Source organism: Sander lucioperca, chromosome 13, assembly GCF_008315115.2.
Source record: "Sander lucioperca isolate FBNREF2018 chromosome 13, SLUC_FBN_1.2, whole genome shotgun sequence".
In the NCBI taxonomy this organism is placed as follows: domain Eukaryota; kingdom Metazoa; phylum Chordata; class Actinopteri; order Perciformes; family Percidae; genus Sander; species Sander lucioperca.
Window position 1 is genome coordinate 10,638,469 of NC_050185.1, and position 18,333 is coordinate 10,656,801.

Consider the following 18,333-nt stretch of genomic DNA (forward strand, 5'->3'; position numbering starts at 1 on the left):
GTTCCAGAGTGGATGAGAACTTATAGGCACCGTTTTAAAAAAAAAGAAAAAAAGAAAAAAAAGATTAGCCCTCAATTATAATCACATCAATTACTATGTGGATTAAAAACAAACCGGTCAAACTATTTAGACCACCATTACTGCTCAACAGCTTTCTATGGTAGATGCCTTTTTCAGAAACTATAAAGATAAAACACATGAGCAGCTTCCAAATTCATATTTATTGTTACATGTAAAGCACTTAAGAGTAGAAGAACATGAGACCAAATACAATTTGGCCATTGTCATATCATGAAACTACCTGGAATGAAGTTACTGTTTATATTTGGTAATGTTGAATACAAAAGAAAAAAGGGGAAACCTGAAAGCGCGAGTACAAGTCGTCTTTGAGACTAGAAGGAGAAGCCAGGAGAGTCCAGTCCGCCTGCTCCTCATCCAACGTAACAGACCAAAAAACCCCACAAGTCCAATACAACACAGACGAGACATCCCTAAAAAACAGCATTTTTTTTCTGAAGTAATAATCCTAAGAAACAAATGATGAGTAAAAGAATACATACAGCACGCCAGGCTAATCATAACGACTATTTGACCGTATGGCTTTTCTATACAGATATGTAGAAGTTCATGGTGCTGTTTATTAAGACATGCTTGTACTTCATTAAGTGAGAGGCAATGTTTGGGTGTTTTCCCACTTGTGCTTCACCTAAACATCCTGCCTCTGACTTTATTTTTTTTTTGCCTTGTCAAGCATTTATTCATAAGTATGGTATTCAGGAATGTGTGTTGCTTAGTCAAGGATATATTTTACTTATCAGTCTGAGTAAAAATATGTAAACAACCTTGCAGCTGGAAATACGAATACTCGCTTTTAAGAAACAGCATTCTTATACATTAATCAAGAGTTATATTGAAAGTAACAAGTTGTCCTCTGTAACATGAAACCCATCTGTTTAGGATTTTTAGTATTTTGGATTCACTTTAAATAAAAAGGGACATTTTTCTTCAGTAAACACCTCAAAAGAGGCAGGGATGCATGCGAATTTATGATTTTGACAGCTTGTTATTCTCATAAAAAAAAAAAAAAAAAAATCTTCATTCCTTCAGTTGGGTGAGCCCTTCAAAACGTTAATGGCTTGTGGGTATGAATAAGTGTCACAATGATCCCAGCCAGTCTCTTAGGCTCGCTTCATCCCCCGACCCATCAAGCAGGCAAAGACTGTCATCACCATTTTGGGCTTGACCTCCACAAGGTCTTCTGGGAGAGCGTAGACACGGGCTCCGATCTTCCTCGCCATAGAGACGGCATATCTAGGGATGACACAGAGGTTAATTCGTGTAGAAACGGTTTACACATAGTTACCAAAATAACGGCGACAGGTTGCGTCTCTTTCTTTTCGGCGTTGTAAATCTTACTTGGCGTTCTCCAGCTTGTCGTCTTCAGAGAGGCTGCCGGTTTTTATCAGCTCGTAGTTGATGCTGCCGGGCTGAATGGCGTCTATCAGTTCCACTACTGCCATACTGCTGCTGATCTCCTTGTCCTGATCACCACACGACACACAGGTTAATAATCTAACACAGAGGCTTCCCTGACCAAATTACATTAAACTACCAGATAGAGCTGGGCATATGGGATATTATATCGATATCGTGACATGAGACTAGATATAGTCTTAGATTTTGGATATCGTAATATGGCATAAGTGTTGTCTTTTTCCTGGTTTTAAAGGCTGCATTACAGTAAAGTGATGTAATTTTCTGAATTTACCAGACTGTTGTAACTGTTCCATTATTTGCCTTTACCCACTTAGTCATTATAGCCACATTACTGATGATTATTTATCTAAAATATCATTGTGTAAATATTTTGTGAAAGCACCAATAGTCAACACTACAATATCGTTGCGGTATCAATATCGAGGTATTTGGTAAAAAATATTGTGATATTTGATTTTCTCCATATCGCCCAGCCCTACTACCAGACTTAGTTCATAAATAACAGCATTTTGATAGAGTGTATATGTCAAAACTGCTTATTTTTCTCATTTTGAGTCAGTGAGATGTTTTAAAAATTCAGAACAATCTTTTTTTAAAAAAAAAAAAGGCCTTAGAGTTTAGATGATTTAGTAACATCTTTTATTTCAAAGTTCCATAATGAAATATTTTAATCTAATCCACACAAAGTTATTTTCACAGAACATGTAATCAGAAAGAGGAAAAAACATGTTTACCTTAAAGCTTGAAATCTTGGTCGACTTTCCAGCTTCCGCCAACGTTTTGTTTACCCAGTTTACAATGATGTCATCATTTACTTTCTGTCCATCACCCAGTCCCTCCAGTACATTCAACGTATATCTGAAAGAGTGGAGAAGCAGAATGTTTGTTATGAACTGAACAGATTAACTGTATTTCAATGGTGCCCAAAGAGTTAAGAACATTAGAAAAAAATAAAACCTCAGGGAGGTAAGTTTATTTCTGTTTCTGTTTTTGTTGTTGTTTTAGAAAACATCCGATTCTTCTGTATGGTTGTGATTTAAAGTATGTGGAACTGCTAAATATGTCAACACGCAACCTGGCAACTGAGTTTATAGACATGTGGTCTCAATTTGGAGGAACACGCACATATTAACAACACCACTGGCATGAAATGGACGTCACCAACTACCCCCTTCCGAGAAATTGTTTACAGTAAATATACAGAGTTAACACAACAAATCTGACAATGAAGACAATGGTGATTGTAGTGTTTCAAAATGCCACACAGACATACTGATTCTGCAATTCCTTGATAATACGTTTTACTGTCCTGGTCCCGGACCAAATACATGTGAGGGCCCTCATTTGTCTTTTTTAGTTATTTATATATTTTAATACATAGAAATACCTCTCCTAGACCCACTGAGATACAGCAGAGATTCCAGGTATGAAAATCCCCCACACATGCTTAGCTGTTTTATGCGTTTTCTTGTAGACCCAAAATGGGATGCGGTTTTTACATTTCGGAGATGTATTTCTATTTTGTTCTGTTCTGAAGTGATCCTGATGCAGTTGTGTCTCACCTTCTCATCAGCTGCCACACCAGTGCCAGAGTCAGGGTAGCATTGCCATCGTTTAGGTCCTGCCCGCCAATGCCAACAAGGGAGAACTTGGCTGTTTTGCCCAGTTCCACTGCGTAGTTACAATTCTCCAACTAGGGGCACAAAAATCTTTTTTTTGCAAAAGACAGCCAAAAAGTGTGTGTTCTTTTGGCTAGGAAGGATTAAAAGCAATCTGATTTACCTTTTTCATGTTTGTTCCCAGCTTGGGGTAAGGTGGCTTGTTGACCTTGTTGTTCCAGTCAACAGGCACTTTAATCTTCTCATAGAGTTGGAGGATGACCATGGCATCCTGTAGGTCTCTAGGAGACAAGATTGTGTTTGATAATCATTACCATTAAATAAGTTATGAAACTCTCTTCAGATGCCAGCGTGAACAGGAGGAGTGAGTTAAACTGTGTCCTAGTATCTTGTTTGTGGTACATACCCATACAGATGATTGACATGTGGGTTCACTCCCAGAGAGTTCATCCAGTTTCTGAATGTCCTCTCTTCTCGTGTCTCACCTACACAGCAAAGGATGATGGGATTTAGCTGGCTTTTAGGTGACAAACTGACAGCCATACTGGAGGTCTCAGTAATAGTCAGTGTAGTTCTCAACATGCAGCTTGTTTGTGTCATCAGAACTGAATAGTCCTGGTGCCACTGTTAGCTATATAAACAAAAGATCTGGTGACTACTAGCCAACTATCACGGACTTGTTCTGCACACTAACTACTGAATCCAGCAGGAGCCAAAGTTAGGAGTGGTTTGTTTTTACATAAATAAAATGAGTTTCTATGCTAACATAAGCCTGCAGAACAGTTAGTTAGCCAACAAAAAGCAGCTGTTTGTTCAAAGCTGGTTCTTCTCAGGCTGCAGCGGTAATCTCTCTATTTGTGTATTTAGATCTTATTTGTTCACAGCCAATTCTCCAGTGGACCTCTATGATGACAGCAGACATGAATACTGGGAGATGTGTGCTCTCACCTTCCAACAGTCCCCAGTTAATGTCCTCATTCTCAGGTTTGGTCAGCGCTGGATATTTGTTGAACAGATTGGCCACAAAGGCAAGGTTGAGTTTGGGGTTTCCGCTGACGACGTCAGTTGGGGTGACAAACTGTCGACAGCCGAGCCTGTCGGCCTGCTGCAGCATGGCCTCTGCCCTCTTCACGTCGTCTTTCTCCTGAACAACACACAGAGCACATGCTCCTGATCAGAAACACCGTACAGCTGTTACCATGTGGTGAAGATACTCAACTGGGGGTGCTGACTGCTGTCAAAGTGCTTACGCTGAAGCCTGCCATGTTAATGTCTATGTGTGGCTGATCTTCCTCGGTGCCTTTTGGAGAGATTTGATTCAGGAGGTGGAAATAGGCCCTCGAGTCCTGAAAAATAATACAAACAAAAACAATTAGATTTGTACTAATTCACAAACAAGAAATTCCACCATTACAAATTATCGCAAATTTTGTCTCATTAAGATAGCTGTAGGCTACTCTAGATAAAGTATTGATAAACTTGATGCTGCTTGTGAGCAACTGTGCACACTATGTTTTGTATTTTTTCTATCACATGCTTTATTCAAATATTTAGATTTGTTCTACAATTGTTTTTCCTTTATAAACACTTCATTTGGCATATATTCAGTAAATACTGCATTTTAAAATTACATTCCAGAGAATTAGACGAATTAGAGGGTTAAAATGCTTTGAGGAACACTAAGAAAGTTTGAACAGAACGAACAAAAGGTATCTAAACAAACTTCTGATTTCTGTGTACAAAATAGTCGAGCAAGAGATAGGATGACATAAAAAATACAAAGGTAACCAGACGTGCAGTAGCCTCTCGTATACCTGCCTGGTTGGTTTACGGAGTGACCTGGCAACATACAACAGTGTAATGACATTTTCCAACCAACAAATATTGTACATCTGACATAGTAATTGCTATAATTAATCTGAACTTCCTTAGTAATAGGCATATTGCCAAAGAAACAAAAGCACGTTGTACCCTTTTAATCAGAAATTGTTCATATAATATATTCAACGCTTACGTATGCATTTGACAGTTTTCCAATGGTTCCCATAAAGAGACACTACCCATTCAGTCCTATATTTGGAGCAGTGGAGGCGGATATTTGAGTTAGTCTGTGCAAACACAAACATGCACTGCCCTTTTCAGTGTGCTGATAGACACCTATGTCGGTGGATCTAGTAACTAGAGAAGCGCGTGGAAATAAACTACAGTAATCTAAGTAAAAATGGGTAAACACCCTACAGACTCTCCCAAAGACCCTTAAAACCAAACATGATCCTGTAAGTATTATCTCTTAAAATCTTTTGAGTGGTTTCTCTACATGCATCTAGTGTTTAGATACACCAACTGGATTCAATGTAAGAGAGTACGCCCACCTTGATGTCAGAGCTGAAGTTGTTGATCTTCTGCCAGCCAGCATTTTCCAGGTGAAAGTTTGCCCAGCGCAACAGCAGTTCTTCTGGAGACAGCTTCATCAGGTCCTCCAGGGTTTCCCCGTCTCTCAGCAATGCTGCCAGCGCTGTCGAGGGGTGTTAAAGATTTAGTTAAGATACTTGACAACAGACCAGGAAACAGGCTGAAATACATGTTATGTAATGGTATCAACTATGCTCTGTACCTTCATTTCTGCTTAGCTCGATGTCAGCAAACAGACCAATCTTGATGATCTGCCACAGCAGGCCCAACACCAGATGGGGCTTCCCCTCTTTCAGGTCTAAAGCACCAATGTTCACCACATGGCAGCCAATAGCAGAAGCTGAGTTCAGGGCCAGGTTCAGATTCTCCTGCAAGGTACAAAGCATCAGATGTTGGAAAATTCAAATAAGTCGTAAGAGAAACAGCAGCCTTGACATACAGTAAATTCAACGGACCTGTATCGTAAATGGTGTCAGCTTCTTCTTATTTATGGTCCTCTCATCGATAGTGTCTGGCACTGACAGGTTAATCATTTTGCTGTGGAAACATAGAAAAATCAAACATGAAATTTGATCAGACATTTGAAGCAATATCCTTGTTGTAAAACAAGGCAGAGATAGCAACCAAAATGTTCATTGATTGAAAAGAGGAATGTTTGTGGCTTTAAGCAACTTATGGTTTTACATGCCGGTATGTTACTCAAAAAACTAACCTGACAAAGTGCCAGTTTTTAGCTGTCAAATGCTAACTGACCACTATGACCTACCATAACAGCAGTGTTTGCAATTTTGATTTAGTTACTTTTGCGTTAAAGTTATTTTCTGTTCCAAACGATATACATTTGTGTACCTTGAACTGTTGCTTTAACAAAAAGCAACTCAGTTTTTAAACAATATGTAATCATTTCTAAATATTTGTAGTGAATGTTGTAGTACTGTATTACTATCAATATCTCCTCTGCAATGTGAGGTAGAATGTTGTTATGGTTGACTGATGTCTTTTCTTCAGCCTGAATGTGATCACAACAGTGTCAGTGCAATGAGATGCAGGTACCTGACATTGATTTTAATGTCAGAACGGTAGCTAGGTGAAAGAGGGGGAAGGGGGGGTTGTGTTGATGGCTTGAGGTGAAAACAGGAACCCTCACCAGAGTACGATACCGTCTCCGACAGAGGTGAAGAGAGAGTCTGTGTTGGGATCCATGGGCAGGACGTGTTGGCAGTCGGGGTCTCTTTCCAGAGCAGTGTTGATCCAGTTCACAAAGGCATATCGCTCCTCCTCTGTAAGGATACAAAATAATGTTACAGTATCGTCGTAATGAGTCATTTCAGGTGGTAACATTGTCCATTATGGGTTTCTTTTCTTCATTGGTTAATGGAGCACCCGTAGCTGACGTGCAGAGGACACAAAGTCAACAGTTTATGACAAACATAAGAAGCGACTGGAGAGAAGTTGGGGACGATGTCCACGTGTCCTACCAGAGAATGAGTGTTGTGTGCCTTCGCTTGACAGCACTGATGTCCCTCCAATAGCCAGGATGCCTTCTTTTCTGTTGATGACCTTGCGGAAAGTTTTTGCTATTTCACTGCCCCTCAGCTCCTGGATGATCTAAAACGAGACCAAAGAATACTCAGAGACCAACTACATTCGATGCCTCGAAAACACTGCATTATTGTTTTAAGCTGAAATTTGTAAAATATTTAATATGTATTTATGAACATTTTGATTTGTAGATTTGAGATTGTGTTGTAGAGGTTAACCAATTCATTGCTTTGGCCAATAATAATTAACAGAACTGCCTTCTGCTGTTCATATGCTTATAGCATGTTTGTAGTGTCAGCATCACATCAGTTTTAAAAAAGGAAGTTACCACCAAATATTTTAAAGCACTAACTGAATCATTTTCTGACATAAACACTCAGTGGACACTTTATTAGGTAAACCTGTCCACTCTAATGCAATTCAATAAACCAGTTTTGCCATATTTTTGACCATTACAAGGCACATAATGTTCAGTGTTTGTCGTACAATGTCGGAAATGTGTACATTTTAATAAAATGTTATGCGTGTGTTTCTACAGAATATTAGAAAAACTTCTCAATATAAAGCAGTCCAGAACAACACCACCATTAACTATGACCTCAATGCTAAAACATATCATTTAAATAACACCTCAATGACAGTGTCAACAAAAAACACAACATTAAAGACATTACAGACATCATAAAAGTAGACTTCATGGAACTTCTGACTTAATCAATAGATTCATCAAAAAAACTCTCGCCATACTTATGTGCAAAAGCCTCAATCATCTTCTCTCCTTTTAATGTCGTTTGCATCCCTTGTTGTGGTGTAGAGCTCCTGTTAGCCTCCATGACAGCCAGCTGGCATGGAATAAAGCTAACCTGCCAGCTAAAGGACTGAGAAGATGAGGGAAACATCTAGCCTAGTAGGTGACTTTTTGAACAATACAAATGGGCTGAGAAACAGTGTTCATAAACAAGAAAGGTCCAGGAAGACATCTGGTTAATGGGTTCATAGAAGCAACTGATGTTGTGTTGTGCATTTAAGTACACTGTAGGGATTCAAAGTGAGCGTGTGCATTCACTACACATCTAATCTAAGTATTACAGTGTTGAGTGTGTGAGTGCCAGTATGTCATTATCAGTAGCAACAGTAAACCGCCAGCGCTACAGCTGTTATCATCCTCTACACTCCCAACACCACCCTCAGGCTTGTCCCTACATCCCAACATTAAAGAATTATCTCATTACATATCTCAACAACAACTAATGGGACCATATTTTGCTCTGTGGTGTGAGTTCATACTGTATGTAGCATATCACAAAGCTACTCTGACAATATGTTTTCTATGGTAATAATAGCGGTACTTGCTGAACCTCAGCCCCGCGAGCGTTGCTGTGACCACAATGAACTATTCAGGCCGACTCTGTGAGCACAGCACACTTCATCACAAATGTGCGGGAGGTCACAGGGTGCCAGCTTGCATTTTTTTGGCCACTAGGTAAAAGAGGTAAGCACAGCAAAACAATCATGACCTTGCAAAGATGATAAGGATCGCCATTTATTTCTGCAACTTAGCAAAAAGCTATTTTTTCTTAGCTTAAAAAGGCATACTATGTAACTTTTCCCTCTTCGGTCCCCCTACAGGTTGTCTCATTGGAATTACAGCCGCGGGAGCTGTAGTTCCAATGAGACAACCTGTAGGTTCACATCTATAGGCAGTAAAGAGGATATTCACACTCATTCTAAATGCATTTAATCTGAGTGGTTATTATCCTGATATTTTGTAATGGAATGTATCAAAGCCTAGTGGAGGAGAACACACCTTTCTAACACAAAGGCCCAATGCTGTTTGGCAGCTAACTGTAAAGTCCCAGATGTCCCCCCTTCCCGCAGGCACATGAACACAGCATAACATACTGCAACAGTCATATCCCAGTTTTGCATAATCACAAAATCAGCTGATCAATCCGCTGATCCTGGGACCTATAGTGATTATCTCAAAATGTCGTTACCTTTTTACATATTTTGCCAAAGGACAGACAACACTGACAACAAAACCCCCTCCAACTTAAACACAATTAGGCCACTTGATTTCAGAAAATCCCTTATTATTATTATAATTAAAAAAATAGGACCTAAAGGCTTGTAGAATCAGTTACATCATTTTAATCACTTCACGTCTTTTAAAAAAAAAAAAAAAAAAAAAGCCTTTTATAAATGCTAGCAATCCTTTTTACCCTCCCGTTCTGAAATGTCTTGTGTTTGTGTGGATTTGATTGTGTTTAATTTGTTATGTACTTTTTATTGGCTGGTTTTATTTAATGGTTGTCCTGTAAAGAACCTTGTTTCTTAGTTTGAAAGGTTCAAACTTCAAACCTTTTTTTTGACAAAGCCGTTTACATCAACAGCTTGTCCTTCAAATCCCCTGAAACTGACAATTTTACTATAACTCTTGCTTTTTTGCCCTTTCATCAGGCTCTACAAATCAAAATATAAGAATTTTTATTTTAGTATTAAATAGCTGGAGACTGTGTCCCATTACATGTAACAACAATAACATCCAGATTATTTGTGATTGTGATGACCTTGATACTGGTTTATGGTACAACTGTTTGGGTTATATTTTTATGTTTTAGCAGAGAAAAGTGTCCTCACACACTCAAGTCACAAAACAAAACTATAGCCAGCGAGACGCAATCTCAGTTATTTTCCTTGACTAAAAACAGTGTCCCTGAACTCCTCAGAGACAAAGCAGCCATCTGAAAATCGCTGATAATAGCTATAATTTTTTTTTATTATAAATATTATTTCACACATAACTTTGACTACACTTACAAAAGTACACAGATGAACTGTGGAAAACAGTCATCACGAAACCATAAAGAGTACCTCAAATTGTAAGGAAGTAAGTAATTATGAACGAGCCCAAAAATTGTTTAAGTTCAAGACGTTCTAGGTGGAGTCACAGATATTCGGACACAACACAGTTTTAAAGTCATCCAATTCAATTTGATTTACTTGGTTATTATCACAGTCAGAGTTAAACTGACTAATGGACAACTAAACAGCCACATACCCTTAAACAGGACACTTGAACTACCATAGAAAAAACAAAAACACAGCTGCAGAACGTTTTGATTGATCCACATGATCTTGAGATCTTGAATCATGCTGCGTTCCTGTACCAGACGCTGCCTCTGTCAATGACTGCTCTCTCTTAACGACTGCTCCATCATCACAGCTGAAACAAAACACTGGAACTCACACCACTTTGCTGACCTCACTTCCACATTCCCTGAGTATGCATGCGTGCGTGTGTGTGTGTGTGTGTGTGTGCGTGTGTGTGTGTGTGTGTGTGTGTGTGTGGTTTGTAGAGGCCTTTCAACTCCGTCGTGCATGGAGCTGCTAAAAGTTGCTTTGCGTAGCGGCCCCACCCAGGAGGGCGAGGTGCTTTTTAGGCAGAACAGAAAACAAAGACCAGCTCAGAGTAAGAAAAGCTCTGAACGGAAGGTGAAAACTTCTCAAGCTCGACAGAAAGAACAGTTCTGAGCTCCGTTTAACGTACCGCTAGAAACTCTTCGAAGCTGATCTTATTATCCTTGTTGCGATCCAGTTTCTGGATGATCTCACGGACCATGTATCCAGGTAGGGCATGGCCGGCATCTTTAAGGAGCTCATGGAGTTCATAATCACAGATAAATCCATCGCCGTTCAGATCTACAGAAACAAAAAAAGAACCATTAGACCCAGCACATATAATACAACTAGGACTAGAGCTACTGTAACATAAACATATTCATACTATCTATAATATACTTTCATGGTAACACATGGCTTTAACTCACCACATTTTCCAAAGATCTCTCTCATCTCCTCCATTTCCTCTTTTGTTATTTTTCCAGTCATGTTTCTGTGATTGACCTGAGGTGGTCAGTCAGAGAAAGGTGGGACTGTGGAGAAGAAAAGAGCACAGAGTCACCAACATGGTTTTGCAATGACAGGACAAAGGTCTTGAGAGGAACCCCAGCTTCACCAGCCTCCCACAAACCTCCTTAAAGCCCCTGAAACTAATCCAGACTGCTCGCTGTTCTACTACTCAGATCACAGACCGGTTGAAATGTGTTGCCTCCTTGCAACCAGAGAAGTGACCTTAACTCTCTGGGCAGAACAATAGTCGCTCGCCATCTTCTGTCAGGTCTAAAAAAAATTATAAATTAGGCTACTACTTCATATATCCGTCTCCTCACTGATCCCTGCTGATCCCCACCCCCGCTGATCATATCTACTGTTCTCTTTAGTTTCTCTCTTTAGCTCTTTTCCTTTTCCAAGCATGGCTCTCTCCCATAATCAAAGTAATTTCCTGTTCCATTGTATAGCAATGAGCCCATACTGTAACTGTAGCCAGAGAAGCTGAGACTACTGATTTTACACAACCCTTATTTTACAAAGCCGTTTATTGCAACAGCTTGTCCTAAAACCGACAATTTTACTATAACTCGTGCTTTTTGCCCTTTCATCAGGCTCTACAAATCAAAATATAATATTTTTTAGTGTTAAAATAGATGGAGACTGTGTCCAGTTATATGTAACAACATAACATCCGGATTATTTGTGAGGCTTCTGTGAGGGCTGCTTCTCTGAAATGTTAAGACCTTGATACTGGTTTATGGCGAAACTGTTTGGGTTATATTTTTATGTTTTAGCAGAGAAAAGTGTCCTCACACACTCAAGTCACAAAACAAGACTATAGCCAGCGAGACGCAATCTCAGTTATTTTCCTTGACTAAAAACACAGTGTTCCTGAACTCCTCAGAGACAAAGCAGCCATCTGAAAATCGCTGAAAATAAGGAATTCCTCTGAGTACCTCCTTCCCGTTCTGTTGCGGCAGAGGAATGCACGAGGCCTGGGCAGATCAAGCTTCACTTACACAGAGGTGAGCAGGGTGTGCTGCCTCGTTCGCATGGGCTAAACTAGTATGATGGCATTCCTCTCGAACACAAGAGAGTGAGGTTTATACTGCGGTAGAGTAAGATTCACAGATTTTTCCAGACAGAAAAGTGTTCCCATTTCCTGATTTAAAGTACAGATTGTTGATTTTCACAGCATATTAGTCAGAACTCCTGGGCAACGCCTTTTCTGGTTTCCACAGTGCTACATGTGTAAAACCATATGAGGGAACAGCTGAATGTCAAGTTAGTCAAATGGATTACAATCCAATTGATCATTAGCAATAATTATAACGGTAATTAAAGCCTAAATTGGTCAATTTCTTTGAGTGGTTTCAGCCCATCTAGTCTTTCTGTGGCCACAGCAGCCTCACAGGCACACATTCAAGCAGACAAACAATGAACAAAGGTCCAGTATCCATGCATCCTCTTTCATGAATGAAACTATTAATAGTATTCATGAAAGATGATTCAACAGTAGACATGTGGCCTCTGAAATGTGACTCAGTTCCCATAATGCTATTCTTACAGACAAAACAAAGTGTAGAAATAACATCTTGCCCTACAAAATCAAAAAAGAGTCACCCAAAAAAGTCACTCGGATGAAATCATGTTTAATTCATTTAAGAAAAAAAGTCCAATACAGTATAGAATTGCTTCTAGGTAGCAACAATAACAAGGCCAGATTTGTCACTTTACAGTGACAGAGATTTTAGGTTGAAATGCCACTCCATGAATCACAGAGAACAGGGTGTTTTTCAGGGCAAGCACAAACTCCTGACTAAACGATTAGGAAAATGACGATGCCAGTGTTGCTATATTTAACTTTTCTCTAAAAGGATGTGAAATGTGGCTGCTGAAGTCAGCCCAGCTACAATAAGGGCCGACAAGCATTCCCTCCTTTGCCAGCCCTCGTCACACCCTCGACAGAGGGAGAGTGAAAACAGTAGAGGGGTTAAGTACATGGAGCAAGGGCACAGATGGCAGCGGACAAATGTGAGACGTATCACTGGTGGTACAGAAGAATAGAGGGTTTGTAACCACGGTCACAAACACAAGAAAGTGAGTTCTGAGCATCAGGCTCCAAACACAGTTGCTATCTGACAGCTGGACTGTGTGCTTCGAGAGAAGAGAAAATTCCTGCGCCCTTCAGCGCAGGAGCAAGCTCCTAAATGGAGTGGCTCATGTTTGTCTAAAAGCATATCAATACTCCTGATAGAGTTCAAAAGACATTATTGAAATGTCAGCGCTTAGCTGCAGTGCAAGAGTTTTAGTACATCAGAATATCTTTGGCTAATACAAAGACATATTGAGAATAGAGTTCCCAAATTGCAAGAGCTGGCACTTTAAACTGAAATTATGAGGGATTCAAAATGACCTCTGAAAAAGGTCCATCGGGACAACAAATGCAAGTCCTCGACACACTTCTGTGTAGGTTTAGTCATCCAGATCACGCCGATATCTAGCAGAACCAAAACAAGGGCAACTGGACTTGCTTTGTGGTCTCTAAGACATTTCACCACTCATTCAAGAAGATCTCTCAGTTCTCTTGCTCTTGTTTAACAACTAGATATCACACAAACAAGTATTTCTTTCCAAGCACCAGCTTTAATTGTCGAGACAAAAACAGCACATTGACGCTGTTTACGATCGCCGTTGATAGATGTTACAGTCAATTTAAAGCGGAGGGTTGTTCCCAGATTGCTGAGTTAAATGTGTGTAGAACTGACACACCCCATCCTGTCAGTGTTTCATCCACGCAGCAACATGGGAAATGTGAGGCACACAAATAGATTGGGCACCCTTCCCAAGTGTGGTCAAATGCATATGCACACACCCAACATAGTCTGCAATAACATGGACATTTTTACTTAGTCACAATGGCCCGAAGCAGCGAGTCAAACTGACTCATGAACACCAAACAAACAGTCTGTGACACCAGCCTTTCATTTCCTATTCAGGCTGCATGCATAAGATAAGCATAGCCATACTGACAGGTAAGGAGGAGGTGACGACAACAAATATTGTATGTGGAGTTTACATAACTCTGAGTCTGACATCATACACAGCTGCAAGTATTAGGGCTGTGCTCGATTGAAGAAATTCTTAGTCGACTAACACTCATTCAATTGTATCGATTAGTTGATTTAATCGACAGATCTGTAAATCTGAGTTTCTCCGCAAAGAGTCATGCAATAGCACCACTTTAATTTGTGTTTACCAGAGATGTGCTCGTACATTTCTTGGAAATAAGTCATTCAGCATGAAAAAAGCATAAAACATGACTAATCGACTAAAGAAATCTTAGTTGACTAAGACCAAAACGACCGATTAGTCGATTAATCGACTAAGAGGGGGCAGCCCTAGCAAGTGTATCACTCTGGGTTGGGTTTAGGGTTATTATAAAAGCTTACAAAGCTTGGGAGTGGTAAATCATTATGGAAATATTCAAATGAAATGGTCCCCTGACCGTATCCCTAACCATGAGCATTATTAGAGAACCTGCTCTAATAACACACTACTTTTCCGCAAATGAAAGAATGTAGCTGTAGTAAAAGGATGCAGCAGGTAAAAGAGCCCTGTGCTAGCAAAGGTGTAAACACAGGAATCCCTACTAACCATCACTTAAGAATGTCATTAGACAGGTTACTGAGGTGCTGCTGAATCAGTTTGGTTAGGCGGTTACTGCTACAGGTAATCAGCCACACCTACAAGGGTTTGCCATTACTCAACAAAAGCACTAAAGCATTTTCCTCTGCTGCATAATCAGACGTTACAAGGCACAGCTCTGTAAAATACCACCCTTTCCTCACGCAAGCATGACACATGACACTGTACACCTCCCTGCTCCAAGGCTGTTGTTATGTAGCTGACCCCTGACCTCCCAAACAGAGGACTATACATGGAGAGAATTTCTCTGTGGAGGTCATTACACTTTTGTTTTGTAGTAATAGAAGTAAAAAAAAAAAAAAAGAGCAGTCAATGTAATCCATGGCACTTCCCCACTCAAGTCCTCTATGCAGTACTTTTGTAAAGGAGTTCATGTTTCTTTCGGACAATTTATCCTTGTACAGAGAGCCCCAATATTCACAGGATTTATATATGTGTATTTTTATGCAGATTAAGATGAATATCTTTTAAACATTTTCTATTCACAATGTAAGGTATTTAGGGGATTGTATAGCCTTGGTGAAGAGTGCTTTCAAATTAGAATTAGCATAGCTTAAAAAAACAGATGCAGCCAACATGTTTTTTTTTTTTTAAGTTAAAATAACTATAAAACTTACAAAAACAACAACAAAAAGTAAAGTGCAGCCAATAAAAAAAACTCGATAACTTTCACTGCATAGAAAAAACAAATGAAGGCACCTGTTTAAAATCCTCCAGACAGTGCAGAAAGTGGGGCAACCTGTTCATTCGCACAGGTGCGAGCGTGCGTGTGTAGGGCGGAAACAAAATATAAGCACACTCCCTCCTCCTCCTCCTCCTTAACTTTCTGGTTTGTCTTTACAAACTCTCACGTGGTTCTGTAGCATGGATAAGGGGAACTCACATTTTACTTCAACTCATATAAATCACAGTACATAACTACGTCAATCAGGTTAATGACAGGCGCAGTTAAAATGATTTGCACGTCACACAAAAGGCGTGCATACAGCACTTTTACACTTTCTTTTTTTTGTCGTCTCCGGAGTCCTCCTGATATCAATAATTGATTTAATGCTTTTGTCTTTAACAATTAAACATCTTTTACAACATCTCTATCAAAGCATGCCGCTGCACACCTTGTAAAACAAGACATTAATAGAGGATAGACAACAAGAAATACTGATCTTGTCGAGAATCAACAGCAGCGATGCAAGGAATAACACCACTGATAGTGTCTGTATTCACAACACACTTCTTATTTCAAGTCACAATATTTATCACATTAAAATGTGGGTCTTGTCTTGCTGTTCAAGGTTGTCCCTACAGTAATCCACAATTGAAATCCCAGATGTACACGTGCTGCAGCCCCAGACGGCTCGACAGGAAAAATCTGGTAAATCACTCTGAGCAATAAACTAGTTTACATAGACCACTGTTTTACATGAGAGCAAATAGCACAGAGTAACTGACTGTGCTGTCTCATTTTAGTGTTTAAACATCCACCAACCTTTCACAACATACTATAGTACACCATATACATTGTGCTGGTGTCATATAAAATGTCAATAAGACAAAAAGTGATTTGTCATCAGAAGAGCAGTGAAGTTACACACACCTAGCATAGCAAATATTACTCTAGGCTTCACCTTTTGTAAAGAATGTATGTGCGAGTGTGTTAAGGCTATGTATAGGTCATTTATACGTCCGAATTGTGTATCGGCAATATTTAAAAAATGTGTGCAGGCTCCACCTATGTGGCTTCCTTCGGTGAGCGGCGATGTACTTAATGAATCGAACCTGGTTGTCTTACTTACTTGCTCCTTGCTTTGACATTTGTCATATTCACAAATGTGAACTGGTCGAAGAAAAACATAAACGCTGTGTATAAACTTTACTAGTTACAGTTATATCTTAGTTATGTTACGTAAAGTTTGAGTAGTAGTTACTGTTTACGAATTAAAGGAGTCATAGGCTACTTTATTTTAGTATATCAAAGACCTATCCAGCGCCGTGAGAATTAATAGGCTACAGTGAAGGTGTAGCTAAAGCTAGCGACAGCAAGTTGTATGGGCAGGACAACTATCCCTGTTTCCTCTTGCAAATCCACACCTCTACACAGAAGGGAACGGCTAACACAGAGAGGTAGGATTAAGACAAGGTTGTTATTTTAGTAAACGCTACTGAGACAAATTATATCTGTAAGTAGTTGTTGGTGTAGAAGTTGCCAGGAAATTGGTACTCACTATCGGTGCGCCTGAAATTCCAGACAGCGTCCAGTTTGCAGTCCTGCCTCTTCCACGTAGAGACAAAAGTAGACAGCAGTTGGAATGTTGGCCCCGCCCTGTCGGCGACGTCACCACCAGACGTTGATGTCTTGATGTCCGGTCTGGGAAACACTTGAGACTTTTTAGAAGTGTATTTATTTTTATGATAGTTTGACTTTTTTTATCCTAAAAAGCTAGTGATGCTAGACAAATCATACCGAGGGACAAGCCCTTCCCCGCTTCTGCAATATACTTAATACGAAAACTGCTTAAAATCCTTTAAAAACAACAAAGGATGATTTTTTAAAAAGTAAATAATTTATTTTTCACATTAGACAACTAAATTATAAAATAATTATGAAATAAATATTGTTAATTCAGCTTTACAAGACACTTTTGTTTGAGGGACATAAAATGGCATGTTTTCGTCGAATATGCGATATATTGAATGAACGTCAGAATATATTGAATGAAAGTCTGAATATATTGAATGAAAGGCGTGTTGACGTCCTGATGAAAGGGACCTGGCTGTCTGACCAAAAAGGTTCCTTTCATTTAGTCTTCCACGATGAAAAAGTGAAAAAACTTCTTCATTGGGATAACGGTACTGGATACGGTTACCGTTACCGCAGTGTTTTGGCCCATACATGCATTCGCCAGTGTGTTAATAATCTCTTCATTGCTCAAAATTGCTGACACTAGATTTCTTGCTGATTCGCTCATAGTGTCACACTTTGGTTAGGATTATTATTAAGCAGACAATGATGTCAGATTCCATTTCAACTTTCATTGAATATATTCAGACATTCATTCAATATATTCAGACTTTCATTCAATATATTCAGACTTTCATTCAATATATTTGGACTTTCACTCAATATATTCGGACTTTCATTCAATATATTCATTCAATATATTCAGACTTTCATTCAATATATTCAGACTTTCACTTAATATATTCAGACATTCATTCAATATATTCAGACTTTCATTCAATATATTCAGACTTTCACTTAATATATTCAGACATTCATTCAATATATTCAGACTTTCATTCAATATATTCGGACTTTCACTTAATATATTCTGACTTTCATTCAATATTTTTAGACTTTCACTCAATATATTCAAGGTTCATTAAAAATATTCTGACTTTCATTCAATATATTCAAACTTTACATATATAATAATTTCCTAAATGGCATAATATATATATATATATATATATAAAATTCCTCATATTAAAAAGTAAAAATGGTTTTGTACATATTGCATAGTATATTATTTGGGCTTTATTGTACATATCATGTCTTATATATGTGTGTTTATATACATAACTGGATATTTTGATTTGTAAATATAGTATTGTTTTTTCTTCCTTCAGTGCTACCATTACTGAATTATTTAATTAAAATAAG

General features: G+C 39.0%; 1 protein-coding gene across 1 annotated transcript; it reads right to left on the reverse strand.

Moving 5' to 3' along the window:
* Positions 1-202: 202 nt before the first annotated feature.
* On the reverse strand, positions 203-17,023 carry pls3 (plastin 3 (T isoform)). Its single transcript, XM_031320238.2, has 16 exons — positions 16,895-17,023; positions 10,901-11,005; positions 10,621-10,772; positions 7,007-7,136; positions 6,676-6,808; positions 5,984-6,065; positions 5,731-5,896; positions 5,489-5,631; positions 4,367-4,462; positions 4,065-4,260; positions 3,523-3,601; positions 3,280-3,397; positions 3,060-3,190; positions 2,232-2,355; positions 1,417-1,541; positions 203-1,311 (listed from the first exon to the last, which is right to left on the reverse strand). The coding sequence occupies exons 2-16, from the start codon at positions 10,959-10,961 to the stop codon at positions 1,179-1,181; spliced, it is 1,869 nt and encodes a 622-aa protein (XP_031176098.1). The 5' UTR covers positions 10,962-11,005; positions 16,895-17,023; the 3' UTR covers positions 203-1,178.
* Between the last annotated feature and the right edge of the window lie 1,310 nt (positions 17,024-18,333).

What these genes read in the sequence shown, in the direction of transcription:
- pls3 (XM_031320238.2), bottom strand. Translation starts at nt 10,961, where the DNA reads ATGACTGGAAAAATAACAAAAGAGGAAATGGAGGAGATGAGAGAGATC. An exon ending in CACACAACACTCATTCTCTG is followed by an intron (nt 6,809 to 7,006) that starts GTAGGACACGTG and finishes GTATCCTTACAG; the next exon opens with AGGAGGAGCGATATGCCTTT. An exon ending in GGAGACGGTATCGTACTCTG is followed by an intron (nt 6,066 to 6,675) that starts GTGAGGGTTCCT and finishes ATGTTTCCACAG; the next exon opens with CAAAATGATTAACCTGTCAG.